The 25,004-nt window shown below is 35.8% G+C and overlaps 1 protein-coding gene across 1 annotated transcript in view; it reads left to right on the top strand.

Moving 5' to 3' along the window:
* Positions 1–25,004, top strand: part of ZFPM2 (zinc finger protein, FOG family member 2) — a 373,593-nt gene that overhangs the window by 12,245 nt on the left and 336,344 nt on the right. The window contains exon 3 of the mRNA XM_077748221.1: positions 14,608–14,706. Within this exon, the coding sequence (XP_077604347.1) occupies positions 14,608–14,706 (99 nt within the window). The remainder of the gene's footprint in view (positions 1–14,607; positions 14,707–25,004) is intronic.

Here is a 25,004-nt window from a genome sequence, read left to right as displayed (position 1 = left end):
CTAACTCTTAATTTATTTTTCTATTTAAAGAAAATTTAAATTATGAACATGGCATTAGCGCTAGAGAACCCTGGGAAGCCAATTTATTTTAATCATATGGAATTAATGTATTCAACGACCTTGAATCTGATGGCTGGTCACATGATTTTAGATAAACTGTTATCATTTTAGAGACACTGATCTCTTAGGAGGAGCTGTGTCTTTTCTACTTTTTATCCTTAAACAGCATTAGTGATTTGAGAAAATTTCCTTTGTTCCACACGAACATATTTCAGGTTTCTATCAAATAAGATTTTCAAAGCTCTGGATCTTCTAATATAAAGTTTGTATCTTCTTGTGAGTACCTAAGATTTCTCACAATGTTTTGATTTCCATTTAAGAAGCAACAGGAAGTATTAAATAGCTTGCCCCTCCACTACCTGATGGGATAATCTTTATCTCTGGTAGGCCTCAATGTGGAAGGTGTAAAAAAAAGGAAATGAAAGCTGTGGTAGGATGAATTTAATTACAGTAATAAAGTCGGTCATTTTTTTGTTGTTGTTCTTAAAAGGTCAAGTAAAAATAACTGAATGTGGTGCACCAGTGGAGTAAATACTGATAACGAATGCAGATTGCTGTTTCAGCTTCTTTTTTGTAGTTCAATGAGATTCCAGAGATTGACATTGAGACTACGTACCAATTATAATAATTATAATAATGGTAATAACAACTTTCATTTACTGACTGCTCCTGAAAGTCAGACATCTTGCTGTACGTGAATCATCTCTAATCAACTTACTGTCCTGCAGGGTAGATGCTGTTTTCCCCTGTGACTTTCAGAGGGTCAGTAATTTGGCCAAAGTCACAAAACTACAAAAGGTTAATACCAAATTAAAACTAAGGTGATTATACTTATGAAAACAGAGAACTAATTTTGTTTTCTGGTGTCCATTAGTATAATCCTTGTAGAAGAACAGGAACGCATCTAATGAAGCCTGGGCACATGAAGTATAAAAACTAACTTTTCCAAGGTATTTTTAATCTGGCCTTCTCTAAATAAACACTTATCAAGTCTGATTTAAGAAAAAGAAAGAAAAAAGAAAGGTTCCAGGCATGAGAGGTGTGCTTAAAATATTTCTAGCCCTCTGTTAGTTCTTTTAAGACTCTCTATCAACATAAACAAGCTTGCCGTGAGTGGAGTTGGCATTTTGATGTAATGAGAGGGCTATACTGAATGTTCTTTAGACTCATTATACTAACTGGATGGTTATGTTACCTGCATTGGGTGGCATAAAATAAGCCACAGTTTCTCACTGCCTGTTTCTTGCAAAGTTGTTTTCAGGTAATTCAAATGAGTGGGGACAACCCAAAATGTGTATACTTGGGCAGAAGCCAGTAACAAATGGCAAGAATGTTTACAAATCCATCAAAACTATTTGGATCGGAATTTCAGCCCTGTAGAAATGTTTGCGACGTGAACTCTTTAAAACAGCTTGACCTTAACACAAAATGAGACCAAATAAAAAGTGGAGAAAGGAAGGAAGGAAGAGGGGAAGAGGGCATTGTTTGCAGGGAAAGCTCTGGGCACCGTGGAAACTTTTCACTTTTCTGAAGGAAATGCAGTGCAGCAGATGGTACGAGTGGAAGTGAGATAAACATAGGAACTGGAAAAGTAAGCAATACATTCTAACAGGTTCTGTATCAGAGATCTGGAGAAGCGGAAAGATTAGACAAGGAACTGTTCTGAAACTTGACAGTGGCTGTATCTCACCACGTCTTACGTACATAGGAGATGGAGAGTGGAATTGCACAGACAGTAGGCTGTGATTATATTTTTCTGACAGTGAGAAGGGAAGGTCTCTCTAAGGATTATTTTTAAAGATAGAGATTTATCAAGGTAGAAATCTACAGATATATAAAACACTTTGCCCCCCTACCTATTTAACAATAGGATTTGATATAATTTCTCTTGTTGCACAGCATTAGCACAAGACAGTATATTTTTGATTCAGAGAAGCTTTTTTTCAGTGCAAATTGTGGTCCAGTCTAGTTAACCAACACGGAGAACCTCTATTACTTGTTTCTGGTTGTAGAAGCATTGATGTGTGTGAGTGGTGATACAGACCACACATGTGCAGAGGCAAAAAGGGGAATATATAAAGAATGTTCTCATTTCTTAAAGGTACAGTCTTCAAGTAAGGGAAAGAAAACATGAATAAGTGAAACATGGAATATCTAAAGGGAGTGGAGAAAATACTAAGTTTGAGCTGATAAAGGAACAGTATGTTTCTTCTTAAGCCTCCTTATATTGTACTGTTTACCAGCACATACTTGCCTCATTTAATCTGTGGATCTTGGGCTCCTGTATCCTATCCTGGTGGCTGAATACCAAAGGGAGTGCTGAGATACAGAAACTCATAACAAGAAACATTTCTACAAGGGGCACCTGGGTGGCTTAGTCGGTTAAGCGTCCGACTTTCACTTAGGTCATGATCTCGCGGTTTGTGGGTTCGAGCCCCGCGTCGGGCTCTGTGCTGACTGCCGGCTCAGAGCCTGGAGCCTACTTCAGAGTCTGTATCTCCCTCTCTCTCTGACCCTCCCCTGCTCACGCTGTCTCTCTCTCTCTCTCTCTCCTAGAAATAAATAAAAATATTAAAAAAAAAAAGAAACATTTCTACAAAAATATAGAGTGCTACTGAAAAAAAAATGGACAAGGAAAATAGCCTATATACCAAGGAAATCCCAATTTAGAAAAGAATGGTGTTTTCTCTGTAATACTGGCAGTTGTGTTGAGGAACTTCTAAGGCAGCTGTAAAAAATCTGATCACTAATAAAAAGTAGGAATTTTGAAAATTTACATAAAATGTGAATCTTATCTTTACATTTAACATTGGCAAATCAATATTAGATATATTAACTTAACATTTTCATTTATTTGACAATTGTTTAGCCATTTTTTATATCAGATGATGCATGCAAGATAGTTCAATGCAGTGTAGTAGAGCTTTAGAACTCCTCACCTGCATAGACTCCTTCCAAGGCCTTGCACCTGATATTCTAAAAATGGCTTTGTATTCTTCTTTTAAAGAGGGCCTCCCAAATTGGGTATGCTTTAGGCTCTAGAAAGCCTGAATCAACACCGTAAGTACCTTTAGTCAATATGAGTGAGCTCATGGAAGATAGCAATGATCCAAATGAAGTTTGATTTCGAATTCATCATTTTTAGCAACTCTTGAATAAGATTCCTAACATGTCTTGGTATTTAGCTCTCTGAGTTCCAAATCTGTTGTCATTAAAGGATAAGTCACCCTGTGACTAAAGAGACCACAGATACTTATGAAAGCACTGGTTAAAAATTGACCAGAGAGGGGAAAATTCTCTCACGTTTCTAAAAATCTGGATGATGCTGTGGATACTATCTGTGTTTTTGCTGCATTATCACCAGCAGCCAAGAACCTCTTGCTGGCCCTGAGGGAGGAGGTGGCGTGGGAGGACCTTGTGGTAAAAAGAGTCTGAATGGGTCTTGTGATAACAGACGTGGGGCTCTGACTGGTGGTAGAAGCTAGATTTAGATCTGAGTTGGAAAGAGGCTGATGTGACCTAGAATATTTTTGTTTCCTTTTTGTTGCAAAGATATGCAAACTTAATCAGGATTAGATTCAGCTATGAGACCAGGTGGCTGAAAGCTGCCACAAAACTCTTCTATGTACATTCTCTTGTCCTGAACTTAGTCTCATGAGTAGTCCACCTCACTAAGAGGGAGGCTGGCAAATGTGGTCTTTATGATCAAGTGGCCACATGGCCAGCTGTTACTTTGAAGGATTCTCAGTTTATGCAAAGGGCATAGATTTTATGTGCCTTTACTTGATTATTCAGTTAATGACTCAAAGCATTATGCAGCAAGTTCATTCAATATGCATACTTTATCCAGTTTGATAAATATTTATTGAACATGTGCTGTATCAGACATTGAGGGGCATGCTCTGGATACCGTGTGAATCAACACAGGGAAGCCTCTGTCTGTTTTGGAATTTACATGATAGTGAGGAGGCAGACATGACTAAAATAATCATGCAAGTGATGCAGGGTGGTTTGACATAGAGGGGAAGGTCAGAGAAAGTATCCTTTAAGGATGCGATACTTGACATGGCATCTAATGGTGAATAGGTGTTAATTAGATTAAAAGAAATAATAATGTTTCAGATAGACAGAACAGCGTGTGGTTGGCAAGGGCCTGATGAACATGCATAGAGGGCGATGGAGATTGTTGTGTGAGTTGACCCTGGAGAAATCAGTATGGGGCAGAGAGATGACAATGATCCTAAGGTGAAGGATAGGAAATGATGAGAAGGAGCATAAAATAGGAAGACAGATATCTTGAAAGCCGAAGCATTAAATGCAAATCTGAGCTTCCTGTAAGCCATAGTAGAGAGAGAAATGGGGGTAAGGTGTGATTCCAGTTGGCTTGCAGTAGATAAATAGGGTTTATCAGCAGAAGTAACTGTCATTCCCTATTTTGGAGCTCCGAGAGTCATTTGTCATTAGGGTGTTTGAACTAGTATTGGATGAAGGGTGTTCAGATACAGACTGAAGCTGTTGGTTGCTGTTCCAGAAGATTCATTCTCCAATGGCCTTTAGCACTTTGTATGTATGGCTTGAATAAAGTCTATTTGTAATTAGTAAATCATATTGTAGTAATGGAACACTATGGTAATGAGTAATTGCTTATGAATCATATTCTTAAATGGATTATGAGGACACTGGAAAAAGTCATTTTGTTAAAAAGGAAGGAATAAACAATATGGTTCTATGGAAAGCAGTGTTCCTATATTACTTTCTTAAATTGGCTTGATCTTTCTGTGTAGGTCGGGCTGGATTATTAGAGACCATTTCAGAGATTGTGAGATTTGGTTTTACTTTGTGTTGTTGTTGTTGATGATGATTTCCTAAAATGAATGCTGGGTTTGAATTTTGAAGACCGAAGCCAGCAAACTGAAGGGATAATGGTTTCTTGATAATACAACAACAGATCTGTGAAAGATAAATTACAGTTCAGAGTATCCTCACTTACAGAGTATCAGGCATTAGTTCATTCTCTGGAGCAAGAAGTGTCTTGATTGTATAGAATCCTCTTTTTTATCTTTTATTTTAAAAAATTTAACATTTATTTTTGAGAGATAGAGCATGAATAGGGGAGGAGCAGACAGAGAAGGAGACAGAGAATCTGAAGCAGGCTCCAGGCTCTGAGCTGTCAGCACAGCTTGACATGGGGCTTGAACCCACGAACCATGAGATCATGACCTGAGCCAGAGTCAGACGCTTAACCAACTGAGCCACCAAGGAGCCCCTATAAGCACTGTTTTAATTCATCCTCTTCAGAATGGAATATAATAGTTCAGTGAGGGTTTATTTGGAGGCGGGGGGGAGTTGGTAGTGAGAAGAGGAAGAGATAACAAAAAAAATAGCTAAATGCAAGCTTTGAAATACGCATTTTAGAAACATCTTTTTAAAGTATGTTTTTTTTTAAATCTCCTACACTTGGCTTATATATTGATTTTTCTCAAGTATCCATTAAGAAAAATGATGAGAAGCAGAAATTTTTGAATGATATACTTCTGAGAATTTGCCTTATTTTATCTCATGTGGAAATTTCCCTTATGTACCAGATCTTTAGTGAATTTAAACTCTGTGAAAAGCTCTTTTCACATGGGGGGTGACATTCACATGTGGAGTAAGTGTTTAGGACTGTAGAAATAATTTATAAATCACTGTCCTTTATTCCTAAGTTACTAAGACATTATTTGTGACTTTTATGTAATATAGCTACCATAAATATCACTATGTTCAATAATTTCCTCTTACTCGCTATGATAGAATGCCACAAATTACAGTGGTCTCCCATTAACTGCAGAGAGTTTCTTCTCCAAAGAGCAGACTTATCTCTGGACCACTGTCATCTACTGTTCGAGAATTGTCTGAAATCCAAGTGTCTGAAAAATTATTATCAGATAAATGTGGACTCTATTCTTTTGATCTGTTTAATTGCTCATATTCTGGAATATGATAGAAGGTTATTACCAAAAACTATGACGTATTAGATAGGTTAAGGAAATCACATGCATTTTTAAAAATAATTGTCTACTGAATATAACTCTCCAGAATATGGCAAGACCTTACACTTTCTTATACACTTGAAGCATGTCTAAGGGGGATTTCAGTCAAATACCATTACAGAGATCCACAGAATAATGGACCTTTTCTTATCAAATGGTTGAAATGTTTAGATTTCCTGTTAGGTACTGGCAAAAAGGAACAATAAGTATATATTTTTATTTTTGTATCTGGTGACATAACCATATCTGTAATTTGACAGTGCAGTGTTAATTTAACATGATGCTTTTGTTTGATGAATCTATAACCAAACAGTTGTTTTAAGTCCAACAATATTGCAAAGCTATTAGGCAAAGCAAACCAAAACTGAATCATAAACTTAAATGTCCTCGCCCTTCAATACAAAGCTGTAGTTTTCTGTTTTTGACTGTTACAGTCCTTTAACCAAAGCTATCTTGTCTGATGATAAAACCATAAGTGTATGAAGCTCACACATTTTTCATCTCTTTTATGACCTTATCTTTCATGAGCGGCTTCTGTGAAGGTATCCTAACTATAGGAAGCACCTGGAAAACATATGTGATATCTATTCTCTGATAAGCAGTGTGAACAAGAAAGTAGATCTGTCACTTCTGAACTGTTCATTGTTAAAAAATACTTTGATGATTTAGCTGATTGCAAAATACATTAGAGGGATGACTAACAACCACAGTAACACTCCTAGTCAAGAAAGTTCAATAGTTTTATTGTGCAAGAATTTCTATAAGAGGTTAATATTGATAGGAGCTACATGGATTAAAGAAGCAGGGTTGAGAAGGGCTGTTTTCTTCTATGACTGCTTGCAAACACTGCTGCTATTTGTGCTGAAAAAGTGGCTTTCTCAGAATGTGGCAAATCTTTAATTTATACAGGAATGTCTAACTTTGGGTGAAAAGGTGTTTGTGGTTTTGAAATGATTTTTGCCTAGCGAGGAGAGCTACTGCTTTGACCACCTTGCCAACAATACCTAATGGTATTTGAAGATTCTGTTTCGTGTGTTCGAAAGACTATATTCTAGTGCATTTCTCCGAGTCATTTGTGCTGTGTATTATATTGCTCAATAACACCTTCAATTTCCTCCTATAGGGCTCTCATTGATTCTGAAAACTAGACGAAGGAAAATGGAAGGGCCCACAAAATATGTATGATATCTTTTAAAAGAGCAACAAAAGAGTTTAATCTTGCAATGGAAAACCATTAACTCCATAGCCATAATTTTAGAAATATTATAGATTTTGTTACCGCTTGACATTTATTCTGTTTCATCTTTTTATGAATTGGTCTCTGGATATATATAGTGGTTATCCCATTAAATGTGTTTGTGCTTTGCTAAAAATACACTGAAATTTCTATTTAAAAGTATGTGAATAAAGAATTTAGCAAGTAAATGAATGGATGTCAAATGCATTCCTAGCTCTTTCTGTAATTCTCTTCCTCACATCCTTTTCTGTCTTCGATTCCTTTTCCTACCAACAAAGCTTGTGAAGCAGTATCTTAACAAACTTGTCATTATTATCTTGGCTATTAATTATTCATGCCGTTTTTCATAAGCTACTTAGAGTACTGATTTCAAACATATAAGAATCAAAAATAGAAGTAAACAAAAAAACAGTGGTCAATAAAATCATTTCCATTCAAATCACAAAGAAGCTGGGGTTGGATTAGTATCAAAATAAAGTTCTATTTATAAATTTTCCATGAGAATAAATATATTGGAAGGGAAAGAAGCAAGTCCCTATTGTGAGGGGGAAAAATAGTGTTTTCTTAAAAGTAATTCAGAGATTTCATATTCGATTAAATTGTTTTTTAATCATTTCATTTTTCATTAGTAAAAAGATTAAAAATGAATTAGATAAAAACATTACCATAAAAATGAGAGTTAGCTTCCTGAGATAAACGTGGAAGATGAAGGGTCTAAAAGTTGACAAATGTGACATATTTTAGTTATTAAATAGAAATAATGTGCTGAAGGCAATTAATTAGCAAATGTAATGATACTGCAGTAGGTTATGGTAAAAAGAATGAAACCAAGATCTAATTTTATAACTCATCAGAGAGTAATGATAATTGATTAAGCATCTGTGTGTAGTTGATTTTACTGAGTTCCAAGTCCAATAGTACACTGTAGAAAAAACTAGTGCTTCTAAATATTATATCCATTAAATCTTTTCATTTAAATATGTAAGCATAATGAAGGAACAAGGCTTACATATGGAGAGGAGAAGCAGCTATCTTTGTTCCTTGATATTTATTAGAGTTTTGCTGTAATATCCTCCTAGGTTTGGAGTATGGTCACTGGAGTCAGAATGACTTGGGGTCGATTCTTGGATCTTCCACTTGCTAGCACTGTGCCTGGCCATGTTCTCACGTATCTGCCTCTTGGCTTACTCTTCTGAAATATATGGATACCATCGCATGCAGGGTTGATGTGACATTCACAGAGCATTTAACTAGTGCCGAGTGGTGCTCAAGAAATGTTAACTGTGTTTAGCTTTAATGTGGAATCCAAGCTTGAGGACATGTTCTGTGCCTTATTCGTCTTTACGTGCAGATATGGAGCTGAATATAAATTTAATTCCAACCCATTTGGTTTTCTGCACCCAAGTGTATCACTTCATATGACAGTCTTATGTTTTGGGTCATCTTTTCCTTTTTTGCTTTTTTTCATTATGAAAACATGAGTAAATAACTGATCAGCACTTTAAACTATTCTCCTGTCTTAGAGTATATTTTTATTAATGTGATATATATTGCACATTTACCCAGTTTTAAAATAGCTGCAAAATGTAATTTCTTTTGAGCTGTTAATTGTATACAATTGACTATCTTTACAGTGTTTCCTTCACTAAATACTCGGCAATATTTATTTTCAGTAGTTCTAATTATATGTGCTGCGTAATGAAACAAATTGGAGCAAATTGTTCCATGAATCAGGATTATCAATACTGAGTACTGCTCCAGATGTTGCTGCAAGTTGAAATCTAAGCTCAGTAGTTCCAATCTGGCAGTTAAGTGACATTTAATGGAAGTATTTTATTATATGAAATTACTAGTTCAATCAAGCCCCTAATAGGCTAAATTATATTTTTTTTCATTTTGAGTAATTTACCAAGTTTCTGTGTCTGCTGAGATTTGTAGTCATCCTACTATTTTTCCCTAGTAGATATCCTAGTAGATATTAGATGAGGATGATCCTGGGTAAATTTAGCCTCTACTGAATGAACAAAATGACTTCATGCATTCAACCATCATACAGTAGCAGCGGTTCTCAAATTACTTCTCTTAGCTTCTTAAAACTTTGTATGGGTTCTACTCTCGCATCATTGAAATGTCGTCAGTTTCACCACCATTTTTTCTGCATGGCAACTTAATTACTGTAATTTTTTTTATATGGAATTCTTTGTGGAGATGGCTTTCATTTTTAATCTGAGAAATGGTTTCCAATCATGGAGCCCTCAGGGCATTAAACCTCCAGAATTCAGTTTTATCTAAGATCATGCCTCCAAAATTTCAGAAATGTTATTGGCTCTTTCCTCCAGGAAGCTTCTGCTGCACCAAGTCTGGGTCAGGTGTCATGCCTATGTGCTCCTGTCATGTCTTGGACTGCTCTCATCAGAGCATTCGCCACACCAGATTGCAATCTATTGATTTGTCTCTCTCCTAGTCTATAAGTTATATGAGAAGAGGAACCATCTTTGTTTTATATTGTCAGTGCTCAGCACACTCCCCGGGGCTCCAGAATTATTTTGATATGTTAATAAAGAATGGTTTACTTCACCTGTCTTCTATAAAGATGAACAGATTCAATGGAATTCTTTTCACTTCTGATTTTTGTGACTATTGTGATTCCTCCACAACATAGTCTTTGAAACTTCCCTGCTTCCCACTATACTTCTCATTATTTTTCCTTCCAAATATGCAATTTGCCTAATAAAATATTTCAAAGTAGACTTAACTATAGTCTCACAAAAGTTTTTGGGCAAGAATGTCTGAGACATGAGTCAGATTGTGGTTAAAGAATAAGTAAGGGGAAACTCAAAGACGAGATGTCTGAGAAAATAACATGTTCATGGAAACTCAGTGTTGGTTACTGTATTTGTGTCACATGATCATATCAGCTTCCTACTGAAATATTAGTGCTTTTCACTGCCTTCAATATGAAGAACTCCAGAATTAATTATACTAGGTTCTCCATGGTCAGTGTCATTTTATGCTTCTGGTCTCTGAATTTCTGGATCTTACGTGTTTTCTTTTGGAATTATTCACAGACTACCCCGATTATAGGTTTTTTTTTTTTTTAAATCAGTGGTCACTTCTCTTATGCATATTACCTGGCGCCTTTACTAGATTATATGGTCCTTAAGGGAAAGTATGTATCTCATTGTATCTTCAGAAATACACACTATGAATGTTCGTGATTGATTAAATTTTGCATGGCATCACATGCTTCCAACAATTTAAATATAATAGTAAAATTCAGAAAGATTTACTCCTTTGTGTGGCCATCAGCGTAGTACAGTTAATATCTGAATATAGAACTTAACTTATTCAAGTAGTTCTTCCCAGAGGTTTACTGTCTGAACCCTGGGATATGTAATTTTTAACAACATGTCCCATGCTTGCTTGGGTATGTCTTGCTCTGGGATTATTCAGCTATTCCAAGTGTACATGATTCTGTACTCAACTGGTGGGAGTGGCATATAGGAGAGGCAAGAAAGTATATTTTGGAATGAATGCTAGATAGGCAGTTAGGAGACTCAAATTTAATTCCTAACCTTCTATAAGCTGCTGTTTCTGGTGGTCTTTATAATGCCTCTTCATGCTCCCCTATAACCCTACTTTCTACTAATTGAGGAAAGGATATCTGCTGCTTTGATAGGTCACCCCTGTGATGACTGGGAGACACTTAATGCTCAAGCATGTGAAGGTTTGGGAGCGGTGACAGAGGCAGAAATAAATGTAATGGCTATAAGATCATCCATAAGTTACTGACCCTATCTGTGCATCAATTATCAATTCTGTAATCAGTAAATTTCTTTAGTTTGGATCAGATCATCTCCAGAGTCCTCCCCCACCCCGACCTTGCTCAGATTTCCTTGTTTCAAGATTCGTAAGACAGGAGAAAAGTGCTTGGAAGAAATAGATACTGTTTAAAATTATAGGTTGCATTCTTTACTCTTCAGTGTTGGGGAGGACATTTTCCCTTGTAAATTCCCATGTGTTATTATCCTGAATGAAACCTCCACTCAGTCTGTACAGGTCCAATGAAAAGCTCACTCAAGTGGGTGGCAGAGTGTAGTGTGGGTGCTAGCGTCCAAGAAAAATAAACTGTTGTAAGGGTCATATTTCCCCAAATTGGGTCTTGTATCCTGGGGGTACTCAAAAAGATTAAGGTGCTACATCGATTATTGTATTAAACAGCACTGAGTCAATTGGTGTGAAAGTTTTCCAGCTTTTTATATTCTTTGTGGATCAGTGGAAATGTTTCATCTTCATATTACTGTAACTTAAATCACTTAACTTGTTACTTTTCCTTTTTATGAGGAAATGAGACCAGAGACTCAAGAGTCTAAATAAGCACAATACCTAGAATTTAGTAATGTTACTTTTATTTTCATTGTATTTATTTTTATTATTACTTTCTATTATGGGCATCTAATACTGATTTTTCTTTTATAGCAGTGATACGATTTTCATTTTTAAAAATATGTTTGTATGTTATAAAAAGTGAGTCTGCTTTTTTAAAGTTTTTATTTAAATTCTAGTTAATTAACATATTATGTAATATGTTTCAGGAGTAGGAAGTAGGGGTTCATTACTTACGTCTAACACCCAGTGCTCAATAAGTGACTCTACTTTTTTCTTTTATAGTTTATTGTCAAGTTGGTTTCCATACAACAACCAGGGCTCATCCCAGCAAGTGCCCTCCTCCATGCCCCTCACTTCTTTTCCCCTCTCCCCCTCCCCCATCAACCCTCAGTTTGTTCTCAATATTTAAGAATCTCTTATAGTTTGCCTCCCTCCCTCTCTTTAACTATTTTTCCCCTTCCCCTCCCCCATGGTCCTCCCTTAAGTTTCTCCTAACCCACCTATACATGAAAACAAATGGTATCTGTCCTTCTCTGCCTGCCTTATTTCACTTAGCATAACACCCTCGAGTTCCATCCACGTTGCTACACATAGTCAGATTTCATTCTTTCCCAATGCCAGGTAATATTCCATTGTATAGATAAACCACATCTTCTGACCCATTCGTCCGTTGATGGACACTTAGGCTCTTTCCATGTTTTGGCTATTGTGGAGAGTGCTGCTATGAACATTGGGGTACATGTGTCCCTATGCAGCAGCACTCCTGTATCCCTTGGGTAAATTCCTAGCAGTGCTATTGCTGGGTCATATGGGAGTTCTATTGTTAACTTTTTGAGGAACCTCCACACTGTTTTCCAGAGGGGCTGCGACAGCTTACATTCCCACCAACAGTGTAGGAGGGTGCCCGTTTCTCCACATCCTCGCCAGCGTCTAGAGTCTCCTGATGTGTTCATTTTAGCCAATTAGTGACTATTTAGAGAACATTTACTACAAATTACTGTAAAAGCCATGACTGGACAAAAAATTCTGAACATAAATGTATAAGGAGGTTGGGAAGAAATTGAGTTCTTCAGTATGGTTCCCAGAAGGACACTGATGACTTGGTCAGTGGGTTTTGCTAAAGAGAGTTTGGTGAAGGGACTCTTTGCTAAAGAGAGTTTGTGGATAAGGTTAAGGAAGCCAAGCCAACAAGGGATGGGAAGCATCGATGGCTGGCAGCAGCGAGAAGCTGTTAGCTCTCTTGATCTGAAGAGTCATGGGAAGTGACAGTGATGTGGGAGCATGGAAGAAGCAGATGAGCCGCTTAGAAGTGCAAACACACAACACAGCCATTGCTCCCATCTGGAGACCATAAAAAGGATGGGGGTTGGAGTATATGGACCTGTCTTCTCTCTTCCTGCCCTCTGAGTCTCTGATCCTGTTAGTGCCTCCCATTGATTGAACCCACCCAGGAAGAAGAGAATAAAGCAGCCCCAGTGATGGGGTCCACAGAATTCTGCCTCCATGGGGCACAAGATGCAAAGTAAGACATAGAGGGAGGAGAGTCCATCGAGGCCCTCAGGAAAAGGCAAGCGGAGAAAAACCAGCTCATAGAAAGTATCAGGGTTTTCTGCCAGAGCTAATACTTAATGATTCCAGTTATTCCAGTAGCTTGAGTTCAATACTTACGTATATGCAGTATTTAACAACTGGTACGACTTGGGCTCTGCCCCGTCAGAGCAGATGTTGTAATCTTCCTGCTGAATACACTTTTAAACCTGTAGTCTCTGGATTAGGGGACACAGAAGGAGGCTCACTAGACGGGGACCGGGGCAGGCAGGGTTGGGCTGAGGGGCACCCAGTGCAGGGTTCACAGCATTTGACAATATAGAAAGGCTGTAGAGCCTACTTGTCTATGCAGGCTGAGAACCATCCCTCTTTGCATCTGAGAAGTGAGAGCAGAACTCTTCCACTGATCTTAGAAGATAATTGGTTGATGTGTCTGTGTTTTTCTATGTGACCTGCAAAAAGGAGCACAGATTAAAACACTATCTTACTACTGAGCCTTTGTACCTTTATTATGGCACTTGGACCTTGTCTTGAACTCTCATTATTTGTGAACTGACTCTCTTACATGAGTTTTACACTCCTTCCAAAAAAGTATTGTATTTTTCCATATATATCCTGCTATACCTACTACAGTTCCTTAAACGTGGTAAATGCTCAGTATCTATTATTTTATGGAAATAATTCCATTGCTATTCATTGTCATCATCCTGAAAGGAAGAGGCAACTCAACTGTCAAAGATCCTTCAGTTCCAAACATAGGGTTTGGTGGTGTGGGGTATGTGTTTTATTCTTTGTTGCCCACCAGAGCTCGTGATCCTCTGCTACGGAAATGATGACAACAGATTGTCTCTGGGGTTCTGCGTTCCATGTCCCTTTATTGCACTTTTTAAAAATGATTCATTTTGTGAAGCTATATATAGAAATGAAATATAAAGTTTGTGGAGTTGAAAGTTTAAAACTCATCAACATCACATTAATGTCATTTGCAATAATAATAGTTTCCTGAAATTGTTGTTATTTCTAGGTTATGAGAGTTAAGGTTTTCCATATTAAAAGCAGTAATTACATACTGTTTTTATTATATAAAATATTAATACTGAATGAGTTTTTTACAGAAATACTTTTGTTTATATTCATTTATTGATGACTAATGCTGATTTTCTTTACTATAAAAGCACAGTAGATATTAGTATGATTAATCATGGTCATTTAATCTGTGTAATGACAAATACATGTAACATATGCTTAGACGTACTCTAAGGGCATACCTTCAATAGTGCTGAATGTCAAATAGAGAGCTTTAATTATTTCCCTTTTTCTCTTTGTGTTGGTGTTTTCCAGGTGATGATGGAGCCCAGGAGACAGCAGAATCAGATGGGGACGCACAGTCAGAAAAACCAGGCCAACCTGGAGCTGAGACAGATGATTGGGATGGACCAGGTAGGACAGAAAATTTAAAATTCAACCAGCTGTTGGTACTATCAGGAATTCACTTTTATTCCCTTAAATTTTAATTAGGTTGTAGAACTCTTAGAATCTCAGCTTATGTGTGTGTCTGTGTATGTGTGTACACGAGGTTACATGGGAGTTTAAATAAACATCATTATTTAAAGAAGATTTTTATCTTTTTGTTAAATAAAGTATAAACACCAGTGCTTCTTCTGCTTAAAATCTCCATCTTGTTTCACTTCATAGTCACGTAAGAATTACTTCATTCTACTTGCCTGTTTTTTTTTTAACAAAAATCTTTATCCTATATCTACATTCAAATTGGGATTAATTTTTAACACTTTTAAACAAGTAACAGTAATACCCTTAGGAAATATTTTAATTTAGTCATATTGTAAATATAGATGAAATCTCAATATGTATTTAGAAGTTTAGGAAATATCAACAGATACTCCCATTTGATTAAAGGTTTTTGACATTTTCATTTTTATGAATGAAAATTTAATTTGATTTTAAAAATCCTGATATTTAATCATTTCAAGAAAAGAATGATGAAAATACTCCTAAACACCAATATAATTTTATGTAAATATATACAGTTCATAAGAACTCAATAAAAAACTCTTTATATTTGGTCCCAAGTAATTTACAATTGCTGGTATATTTATAAATGGAGACTATTATGTCATAGGGCTTAAAGATATAAGCAAGTTTTTTGAGACAGTTTTAGCCATAATTTCTAAAGCAGTAACATTTTTCATTAAGAAAGATCCCTATATTTCAATCACATTTTCACCCTTGCATGACTTTGCAAATTGCTCTCTGCTGTGCGTGAAGAGGAGAGGAACTCCAGTGGTAATTTTCTGAAACCAGCAGCTGGAAAATAAAATGCAAACAAAAATGAAGATGCAGTATAGCTGATTATTATGATGTCATTTCTAATGTTATTCATGATACACACAAATGTTTGTAGTCTGTATACTATAGCATAATGGTTATACAAGATTTTGGATCAAAATGTGTTGTATTTAAAGTACCGTTATACGACTTTTGAAGAGTTTGAAAGAAGATGTAGACTTCTGGCATTTTCACCTAATAGCATAATGCTTCTGTCTTCTCAATGTAGGAAAGAATTCCTTGGATTAAAATAAAAAAATCTTTGGAAAATTTTATTTTTTTTCTTGAGGATTACATTTAATTTAAAAAGCATAGATGAACTTTGTGTAGTATGGTTTTTATTCATGGAATAAAGTATATGTATGCTACTTAGAGTTTTTACACTTAAAACTAATTAGATTTAATGGCCTTTTGGATATGCCTGCTTACAGAGTGTGCCTTCTGGCTGCTCTTACAATGATGTAAACTTGGAAGGGGCAGATTTTCTTCTTTCTGTGGGTCTGGGGCCCTCTGTATTCCCTGCAGCTTGGGAGTAAGTAAGCACATTCAGGCAGTGTTAAATTATTAAACACATGGGCATACTCAATGCTGCCTTTTCCAGAAATAAACTTGTTTTATTAACTTAGAGAGAGAGGGACAGAAAGAGAGAGAGAGCGGAGCAAGGTAGGGAATGATGTATCATTCAGGACATGATTTTTCACTGTTGAGTTAAATTTCTTTTATGTATCTGATTTAATGAAATTTTTGTTTAGTTGTTATGGTGAACATGTTTAATGTTTATGCTGTTTTCTGTGACACATGTGAATACGTAAAAACTTTAAAGGAAAAAGGTATGTATCTAAGCAGATGTGCCTATAAGAAAGTTCTTTTTTTGTTTGTTTGTTGTAAGATTGATAACAGATTTTTCCCTTCAGGTATTTCACCAAAAAGGAGGGGTTAATTATTTTCAAACCCCTAAATTAATGAGATTGATTCATAACAAAAGGGTGTCTGTTGGATATATATATTTTTTAAGGTAGAAATTTCATTACTTTCCTTCAATCAGGACAAAGTATAGGGGGTGCTTTTGCACTTTTGCTATCACATAATAGCAATTATATCAGTACTTTACCTTGAGTTTTGTTATTTGCAGAATGATGTTGGTACTTACCACATGTATCAAGGAGAGAAAATTGTCCAAGTTTTCGTTACAGTTTCCAAACAGATGAGCTCTGTATTCTAAGGGTTTAGGTTCAAATTCTGGATTTGTCACTCATTTGCTGGGTGATTTTTGTCAAGTTGCTTACTTTCTCTGTTGCTATATTGCCATTTGTAAAATGTAGAAAATGGCATTCACACTTTGCAGGGATTTTGTGAGAATTAGATCCTATACATAAAATAATACTGATCATTATAAAAGCTTTCAAATTATTGAGTCTTAAAGCAGAAGCATTTAAAATTCTCAGAATTTTTTTAAAGCCTGGTAATATACCCGATACAACTTTAAAAATACTGAGCATCTAGTTTTGAATTCAACCACAAATAATTGGTAAAGACATGAGGTAATGAGCCAGGTGTGATTTCAAGGTCTCCTAATTTTAAAGTCCTCCTACCCAGGCCTCAGCGTCAACCAGAGATAGACAGCTTTCTCTAAAAATAGAACAGAATCAAAAGACAAGGAAATTATCTAAAGAATTTGATACTTAGAGGTGACATAATTTATGATGGATCAGGATTTATCTTATTTTGAAAGAGTTTGAAAGAGTTTGATTGAAGCCCACTCCACAGCCTTCCTTGGTGGGCTCAATTCAGTAATGAATCAACTCTTCTGAAGTGTTCTATTTGTATCAAATGCAAATTCCCTGAGCCACTTTTTTTTCTTTTTGCCTTACTTGTTATTCAACTAAAAGGTGCACTGAGTAATTGCTCACACCTTTGCTAACTCTTATGTTTAGGCAGAATCTAAATAGTGTTTAGAAAAATTATCTTACATTTGTAAACATTTCTATGGTGAAATTTTTTAATGTTTAAATATTTGTGACTCTTAAATATTTTTCATGCTTTTATGAATCTTTCGCTGAAAGGAGAACCAGATCTGCACTAAACTTATAAGGTTCAGGCCAGTGTAAAAGTCATTACCTCGTTATTTCCGTATTTCATGCAGCTGTTTTTAAGTTTTACTTTTCTTTCTTGCTTTTAAAAAATTACCCTGATATTACCTTGCTTAGAAGCTAATTGATATGATACTTGGTATCTACTATTTCATCTGCATTTGCCAATACTTTGTATATCATTTCTCTCTCCTTTTTAAGTAGATACCTCTTCTTACCTTTCATCACCTTCGTATCAGTAGTCTAATACATTTATTTATTCAATAAATAATTATTATTCACTAATAATCATGAAAGATGCAGGGAGAAGTCCAAAGGTATAGTATGATGCTGTCCATACTTCTCTTGGATGCCATTTCTCTTCTTTAATCTTTTAAAATTATTTGTGCATTGTATTTAGATGACTGATGCAACTAATAAATAAACATGTGAACCTGGAAAGTAGAGAATGGTCTAAACTACAGAAGAACCTGAGCAAATCTTAGAGTCAGACCTCAGGCATATGAACAGCCCTGGCCTCAGTTTGCTAACCTTTAAAATGGGAATAATAACTACCTTGAAACATTGTTATGTGGATGAAATTTGAAAGCAAGTATCCAGCAGACAGCTTGGGACAGGGTGGGATTTGCTAGATGTTAATGGCCTTCTCTTACTCTAGAACCTCACACCTACCAACAGTTAGAATGCTGATCTTATTTTGAAATAGTATTTACAACTCTGGCTCTCTCTTATTTTAAGAAATCTTTAGAACCATAATCTATGGGGCACCTGGGTGGCTTAATCAGTTAAGCATCCGACTTCAGCTCAGGTCATGATCTTACGGTTTGTGGGTTCGAGCCCCGCGTCGGGCTCTGTACTGATAGCCAGCTCAGAGCCTGGAGCCTGTTTCAGATTCTGTGTCTCCCTCTGACCTCTCCTGCTCATGCTGTCTCGCTCTCTCACTCTCTCAGAAATAAATAAGACATTAAAAAAAAAAAAGAATGATAGTCTATAGCCAAAGTCTTGGTTCTGACTTCTGTATTCAGATTCAGGAGACTCAAGGAGGAAAATTCAGATAAATCATCATAAATTCATCCTATACCTCTGTGAAATGAGCACTTCAAAAGTCACATGATATATCAACTCTAAGAATACTAACTCTCTAGTTGACATCATTCGTTTTGCATTTGAGGCTAGTGAATAATCTGATTTCTCTGGTTTAATATTGAATGTACCTAAGTCCTACCACTAGGCTTACAAACACTATAATTGAAATTTCCAGGAGCTTTAGTAAATGAACATATCGCATTATTCAAATTGTGCAAATAAGTATGCCCTCAAGAAATATATATCAATAGAAGCATGCACAGATAAAAATTTGAGCAAGCAGTCACTTAGATTTCTTGATACAGACTTGTCAAGAAAAGCATGCACTTTTATTTTGGTATTTACATGTTAAGTGCTTGAGGTGTTTCAATAAAAAATAAAGTAGAGGGGCACCTGGGTGGCTCAGTTGGTTGAGCTTTTAACTTTGGCTCAGGTCATGGTCTCATGGTTCGTGGGTTCCAGCCACGTTCTGTGCTGACAGCTCAGAGCCTAGAGCCTGCTTTGGATTCTGTGTCTGCCTCTCTCTCTGCCCCTCCCCTGCTTGTGTTCTGTCTCTCTTTGTCTCTCAAAAATAAATAAATGTTTAAAAAAATTAAAAAATAAAGTAGAAAATCACATCCTGTATTGAAGATTTGATGAATTACTAAAATAAAATTCAGAATTATTTTTTATATTATATATTACAAAACAGTACAACTTGCTCCTAGATTGTTAAATGGAAATCTGAGTTGCCATCAGAGGTAACTTATTTTGGGGTAGAATGATGAGTGGAAAATACCAAAAATATTTCTTTCATTGATATGTTGGCCCTGCCACTCTTGAATTGTGTGACTTTGAGGAAGTTAAAAACTCTATAAACCCTCAGTTTCTTTGTTTATAAAATGGGGCTAATAATAATCACGATCTCATTGATCAGATTTTCTATGTCAAACATGGAGCTCGAGGCTTCCTAGTGCTCAATAAATAGCTCTTAATATTAGTTTTAGTATCATTTCAACATTTTTGCTATAGTGACCAATACATTGCTTACAGGCGATGAGCCTTATATTTAACATGTGCCTAGTGAATTAACTGCAAAATCATTTTGCTATGTAAAAGTCATCATAAGATTATATTAACTATGTTCTATTTAACTGGTCTGTTAAAGAAATTTTAATGCAAATAAAATTTCAAGAGTAAATGTCTAGCATAAAATCAGATGTGTATACTTGTTGCATCCATACTAAAAACTGATCACCAAATTGTTGGTCAGCGTTAAGGATTCATGCAGTTGACGGGGTTAGTTCTGCTTTGTGCCTTGAACCCAGAAGATGGGAGGGTTTTGCATAAAGTGGAATGGTAGCTGGGAAGTCCGCTGTGAGATAGAAGCACACACTAATGATACAGGTTTTTTTTTTTTTTTTTTCCTTCCTCTTTACTAGTCCAAAGTAGAGCTTGGAGATTACAGTTCTGATTTCGTTTCCTTTTTGATTGGGAAAATGTGGTAGATATAAGATCTGGGAAATGCCATTTGAAGTAAATTAACAGAAACCTATGAAACATAGTTAACCATAGATATAGTCTGACAGTAAGAAGAATATTGTGAGAAGCGGAGGAAATCGTAGAATGACTGTGTATTACTCTGACAGTGAATTGGTATTATCTCTGCTATCAGATAATGCAGTTATCATTAATTTTCACATTTGCATTTCAATCTTTGGAAGGAAATGACTCTTGCCGGATGAAGATAAGAGCTCTGTACCACTATAATGAACCATCATTTTATCCCAATGCTTTGTGTCCATATGAAAATGAGGCAGGGAGGGGTGTGTGTGTGTGTGTGTGTGTGTGTATGTATGTGTGTGTGGGTGCACGTGAGCACGCCCATGCGTGTGGGGAAGGAGTCAGAAAAACAGTGTAACAAAGTGTCAAAAATTGCTACAGACTTTTGAGCCCCTTATGAAACAAGAGGGGGTCAAATTAAATCTTCTGTAATGTAGTTAAGTGGATATCGGATTAAAAGATGAAAGCCTTTACTTTTTCTAGAACAGAATGCCACATAAACTCAGTAAAAAGTTCCTTTTATCTTATTTCTTTACTCCAGTTTTCACTCTCATGTAGAATTAGGGCACACATAAACCCAACCAAAAAAAAAATGTAGGTTGGAGGCAAAGTACTTACAATTATTGTCTGGAAAGATGTATCTTTGCATTATAACATACTGCATAACATATATCCTTAATCCAGTGGCCTTCAATCCAGTGGTTTTACATCCTCACTCTATGGAAACAAACTAGAAATTGTAGATGAAGCATTTGAATGTTGTTTATGTTAGTGGAAATCCAGTCAGGGAGCCCTATACAAATAAAAATTCTAGGCCCTACATCAAAAGTTTTACTACTAAACATGCTTTTGTATATTTCTAGTTTAAACATAAAGCCTGTATTACTGCTTCACAGTTTGCCTACTTCGATTAGCTACTCACCCTCACTTGTGTTAATAACGGGACTTTTATTATGCTCTGTCCTGCTGAGCCGTAATTCAGCTTAGAATTCTCCTCCACAAAGCACTCCAGGAAGACACTACCAGCCTGTGGGAATTGACATATAAGAGAACCCTTTGCTATCCCTTTTATAACCTCTTTCATTAAAACATATGCATTAAATATTTATTTCAGGACAAGGGTTTTTGGTATTGGTTCTTTTTCTTGACTCAGCATTTTGCCCCGAAAAAAATACCTAAAAATATTGGCTTTCATATCTGGAGAGTTGAAAGAAAAACTAAACCTTGTAATTATTTGTTTTTCTTTTGTCTGAGTCAGAAAAGGACTTAATTGGGTTCAGAAGAATAAGTAAAAACCAACACAGGGACATGCATTAGTAGTTTAAAAGTATGGAAAATAAAAGCAAGTGCATATGGACACATATACTTGCTACAAATGGGCCACAAATTTAAGACTAGATTACTAGAAGACTAATTACAATGGTAATAGTGATTGATTCCACAAGATGAAATAAGTTGGTTAGCTGGGCAAATGTTTGTTTATTCAACTGTATATTGAGCATTAAATATATGCAATGTTCTGTGCTAGACTCTAGGACATGTGGCAGTTCATAAGTAGGGTGGAGAGGTTTTTTTTAAATCAAAAAAATATTTTAATATTTATTAGAGAGAGAAAGAGAGAGTGAGTGAGCAGGCGGTAGGGGGGAGTCTGAGAGAGGGAGACAGAATCTGAAGCAGGCTCCAGACTCTGAGCTGTCAGCACAGAGCCTGACTTGGGGCTTGAACTCACGAACCCTAAGATCATGACCTGAGCAGAAGTTGGAAGCTTAACCAACCCAGGTGCCCCTCTACTTCAGAGAGTTTGTGCCCTCACAGAAACTGCAAATTGTATTAGTAATGATTTTTGAGAGAAAATGATACCATAAACCATATTGTGAGAGGTGGGAGTCAGTAATGACTTATCTGAGGAGCAAATATTTTAACTTAATTTGTTTTTATTTATAATTTAATATGCAAAGTTTCAAATATACATAAAATAAGAGGGCAGTAATGATAAATCCCCATCTACCTATTATCCAGCTTCAAAGATCATCAAATTTTACCATTCTTGTTTCATCAGTTTATTTATTTATTTATTTATTTATTTATTTATTTATTTATGTAAACAAATCACAGAAGTGATGACATTTTACCCATATGTGCTTTGGTATGTCTCTTTCATAAATAAGGACTTTTATTTAAAACATAACCACAAACAATAGATTATAATGCATAAAAAATAAACCTAATATTATATAAACTCAATTCATCTTCAGATTTTCCCATGTATTTAAAAAAATGTCTTTATGTTTGTTTTTTTAGTCAGAATTTGAAGAAGGTCCACATACTAGTTGATATAATTCTCAAGTCTTTTGAATTGATAGTAGTCTCTCTTTGGTCAACTCCTCTCTCCCATTTATTTGCTAGAGAAACCAGTGTATTTATCCTGGAATATTTTTCACATTCTAAATTAGGTAGATTACATGTTAGCAGGGTTGTGTAACATGCTCCTCTCCCCTCCATATTTGTTATAAATCAGCAGTTTAATCTAGATCCTTGAATATATTCAGATTCAATACTATAGGCAATAATACTATAGATATATGTTGCTGGGTACTTTCCATTGCTTCATATTGGTATACATTACATAAAGATGAATGTCCCACTTGTAGTGATATTACAGTGTATCAGAGGATTCACATGTTTTCAGCTTGATCCATCCATTATGAAGTTTCCCATTCAACTTTTCACCTGATGGTTATTGTGAGGTTCCATTATATCATTAGGGCTTGCACAATTGTGATTTTTACATTTTATCATCCCTTCTGTATTATTAGCTGATACTATTTTCTGAAGATTTTTCCATTATCCACTGTTTAATTACCCCTAAATTCTTTTCTTAAAGGAAAGGGACAATATATGCTTAGTTCTTTCTCATTCTATGCCAATTTCAGAGTAATAAAGAGTAGAGAAAGTGTTATAAGGTGAGATTCTTAAAGGAAGGGGGACTCAGTGATTCAGGACCTCGTAGTCCACAGTACCGTTATTGAATTTAACTTTAAGATCACTGTGAAGACATGTTCTACATAAAAGCCACATGTTAATATTTGCATTAAATATAAACTGCTCTGACTGCTCTGTAGAACATGGATACGAGAAGGTCAATAAAAATGCAAGAGTCTTATCAAGAGATGAAAATGGTTTGTGGAGCGCACTGGATATATTTGAGGGTGTGATTGAAAGTGGCTTGCTCAACTTCGAGAATTTTGTTCCCATTCACTGAGGTACGGAAAAGCGAAGGAAAAGCATGTTTAGGGGGAAAGATAAGTTGGATTTTTAATGTCATTTGCAGTTTTCGTGAAACATCCAAGGGTTGCTGTTGAGTAGAGTGTTGGTTATATAGGCCAGGAGCTTGGTGAGAGGTCTGGTCTAGAGATAGAAATGGGAGAGTCAGCAATGTATGCATGGTGGTGGAATTCATGGGAGTAGATGAAATTGCCTGGGGTGGGAATAAATATAAGAAGGCTGGGACATGAATCTTGAAAAACTCCTATCTCTTGCTGGAGGATAGAGAAAGAAATGTCATCAGAGGAGACTGATAAGGAGTAGCCAGACAAGATGGAAAAAACCAGGAGAGTGTAATCATTTATAAGAAGGACCCGAGTCACTCCTGGGTTAACTGCTGCCAAGAGAGGTCAAGACAGAGATTCTAAGACTCTCCTTGAATTTAGCGCAATGCAGATGTTAGTGATTTTAACTAGAATTATTTCAGTGGAGCTCTGGTAGCAGAAACCAGACTGTGGTAGGTTGTAGGGGAGAGAAAGGTGAACAAATGGAGTCAGCTATTGCAAACAACTCTTCTTGAGTGTTCTTAGTAAATATATAGTATAGTTGGGTTTCTGTGAAACTGTTTATTGATACAATTATTATCATTTATCTCTTATTTTTACCTAAGAACCTTCCAGACTTTCAAATTTAGGAATATGCCTTTGGAGAAATTATATTCTCGTATTAACCTAGTCTGAATGAACTATCCATTAACTTGTAGATTATTTTTTTTATTGCTTGCCCCTACTGTATCTTCAGACTTTACAGTATACATTTTTGTCATTTCTTTTAAATTTTATCATTTCAACTTTTATCCCCTAATAACCAGCTTAGCAAATGCTTTGTGGGTTTTTTTGAGGTTTATCACTTTTAATGTAATTGATATGTTAAGTTTAATGTATATAATAATATATATAGAATATATTACTATATAGTAATGTATTCTAAATGTGATTGGGTTCAAAGTATGCTTTTCATTCTCTCTGGTATCCACACTGGTAACAGCCAATATTCTTTTGTTGTTGTTTTAATCAGGAGCACATTTGGGCCTTGGGAATTATTTTGTCTTCATAATAAATTCCTACACTTTCTTCTGAGATTGATACTTGGAGTTTGCAACTTATTCACTCATGAATGTAACTTGCAGAAGCTTGCTGATCTTGTACTCCTTCCCTTGCACCTTTGTAGACCTGGGCCCACATTGAATTAATTTCATTAGTTCAAACATTTATTGAAAGAATAGCTGTGCAAGACTCTAAAGATAAAAAGATCACTTGGATTCAGACTGCCTTGCAAAAAGCTCCTGGTACATAGCATCAGACAGATAAGTGATGAGATAGTTAAAATACATTGCTGTTGATTCCACTG

The sequence above is a fragment of the Crocuta crocuta genome, unplaced genomic scaffold (assembly GCF_008692635.1).
Source record: "Crocuta crocuta isolate KB4526 unplaced genomic scaffold, BGI_CrCroc_1.0 scaffold39, whole genome shotgun sequence".
Lineage (NCBI taxonomy): Eukaryota > Metazoa > Chordata > Mammalia > Carnivora > Hyaenidae > Crocuta > Crocuta crocuta.
Note: the sequence above shows the minus strand (reverse complement) of the source record. Positions and strands in the feature narration are given on the sequence as shown.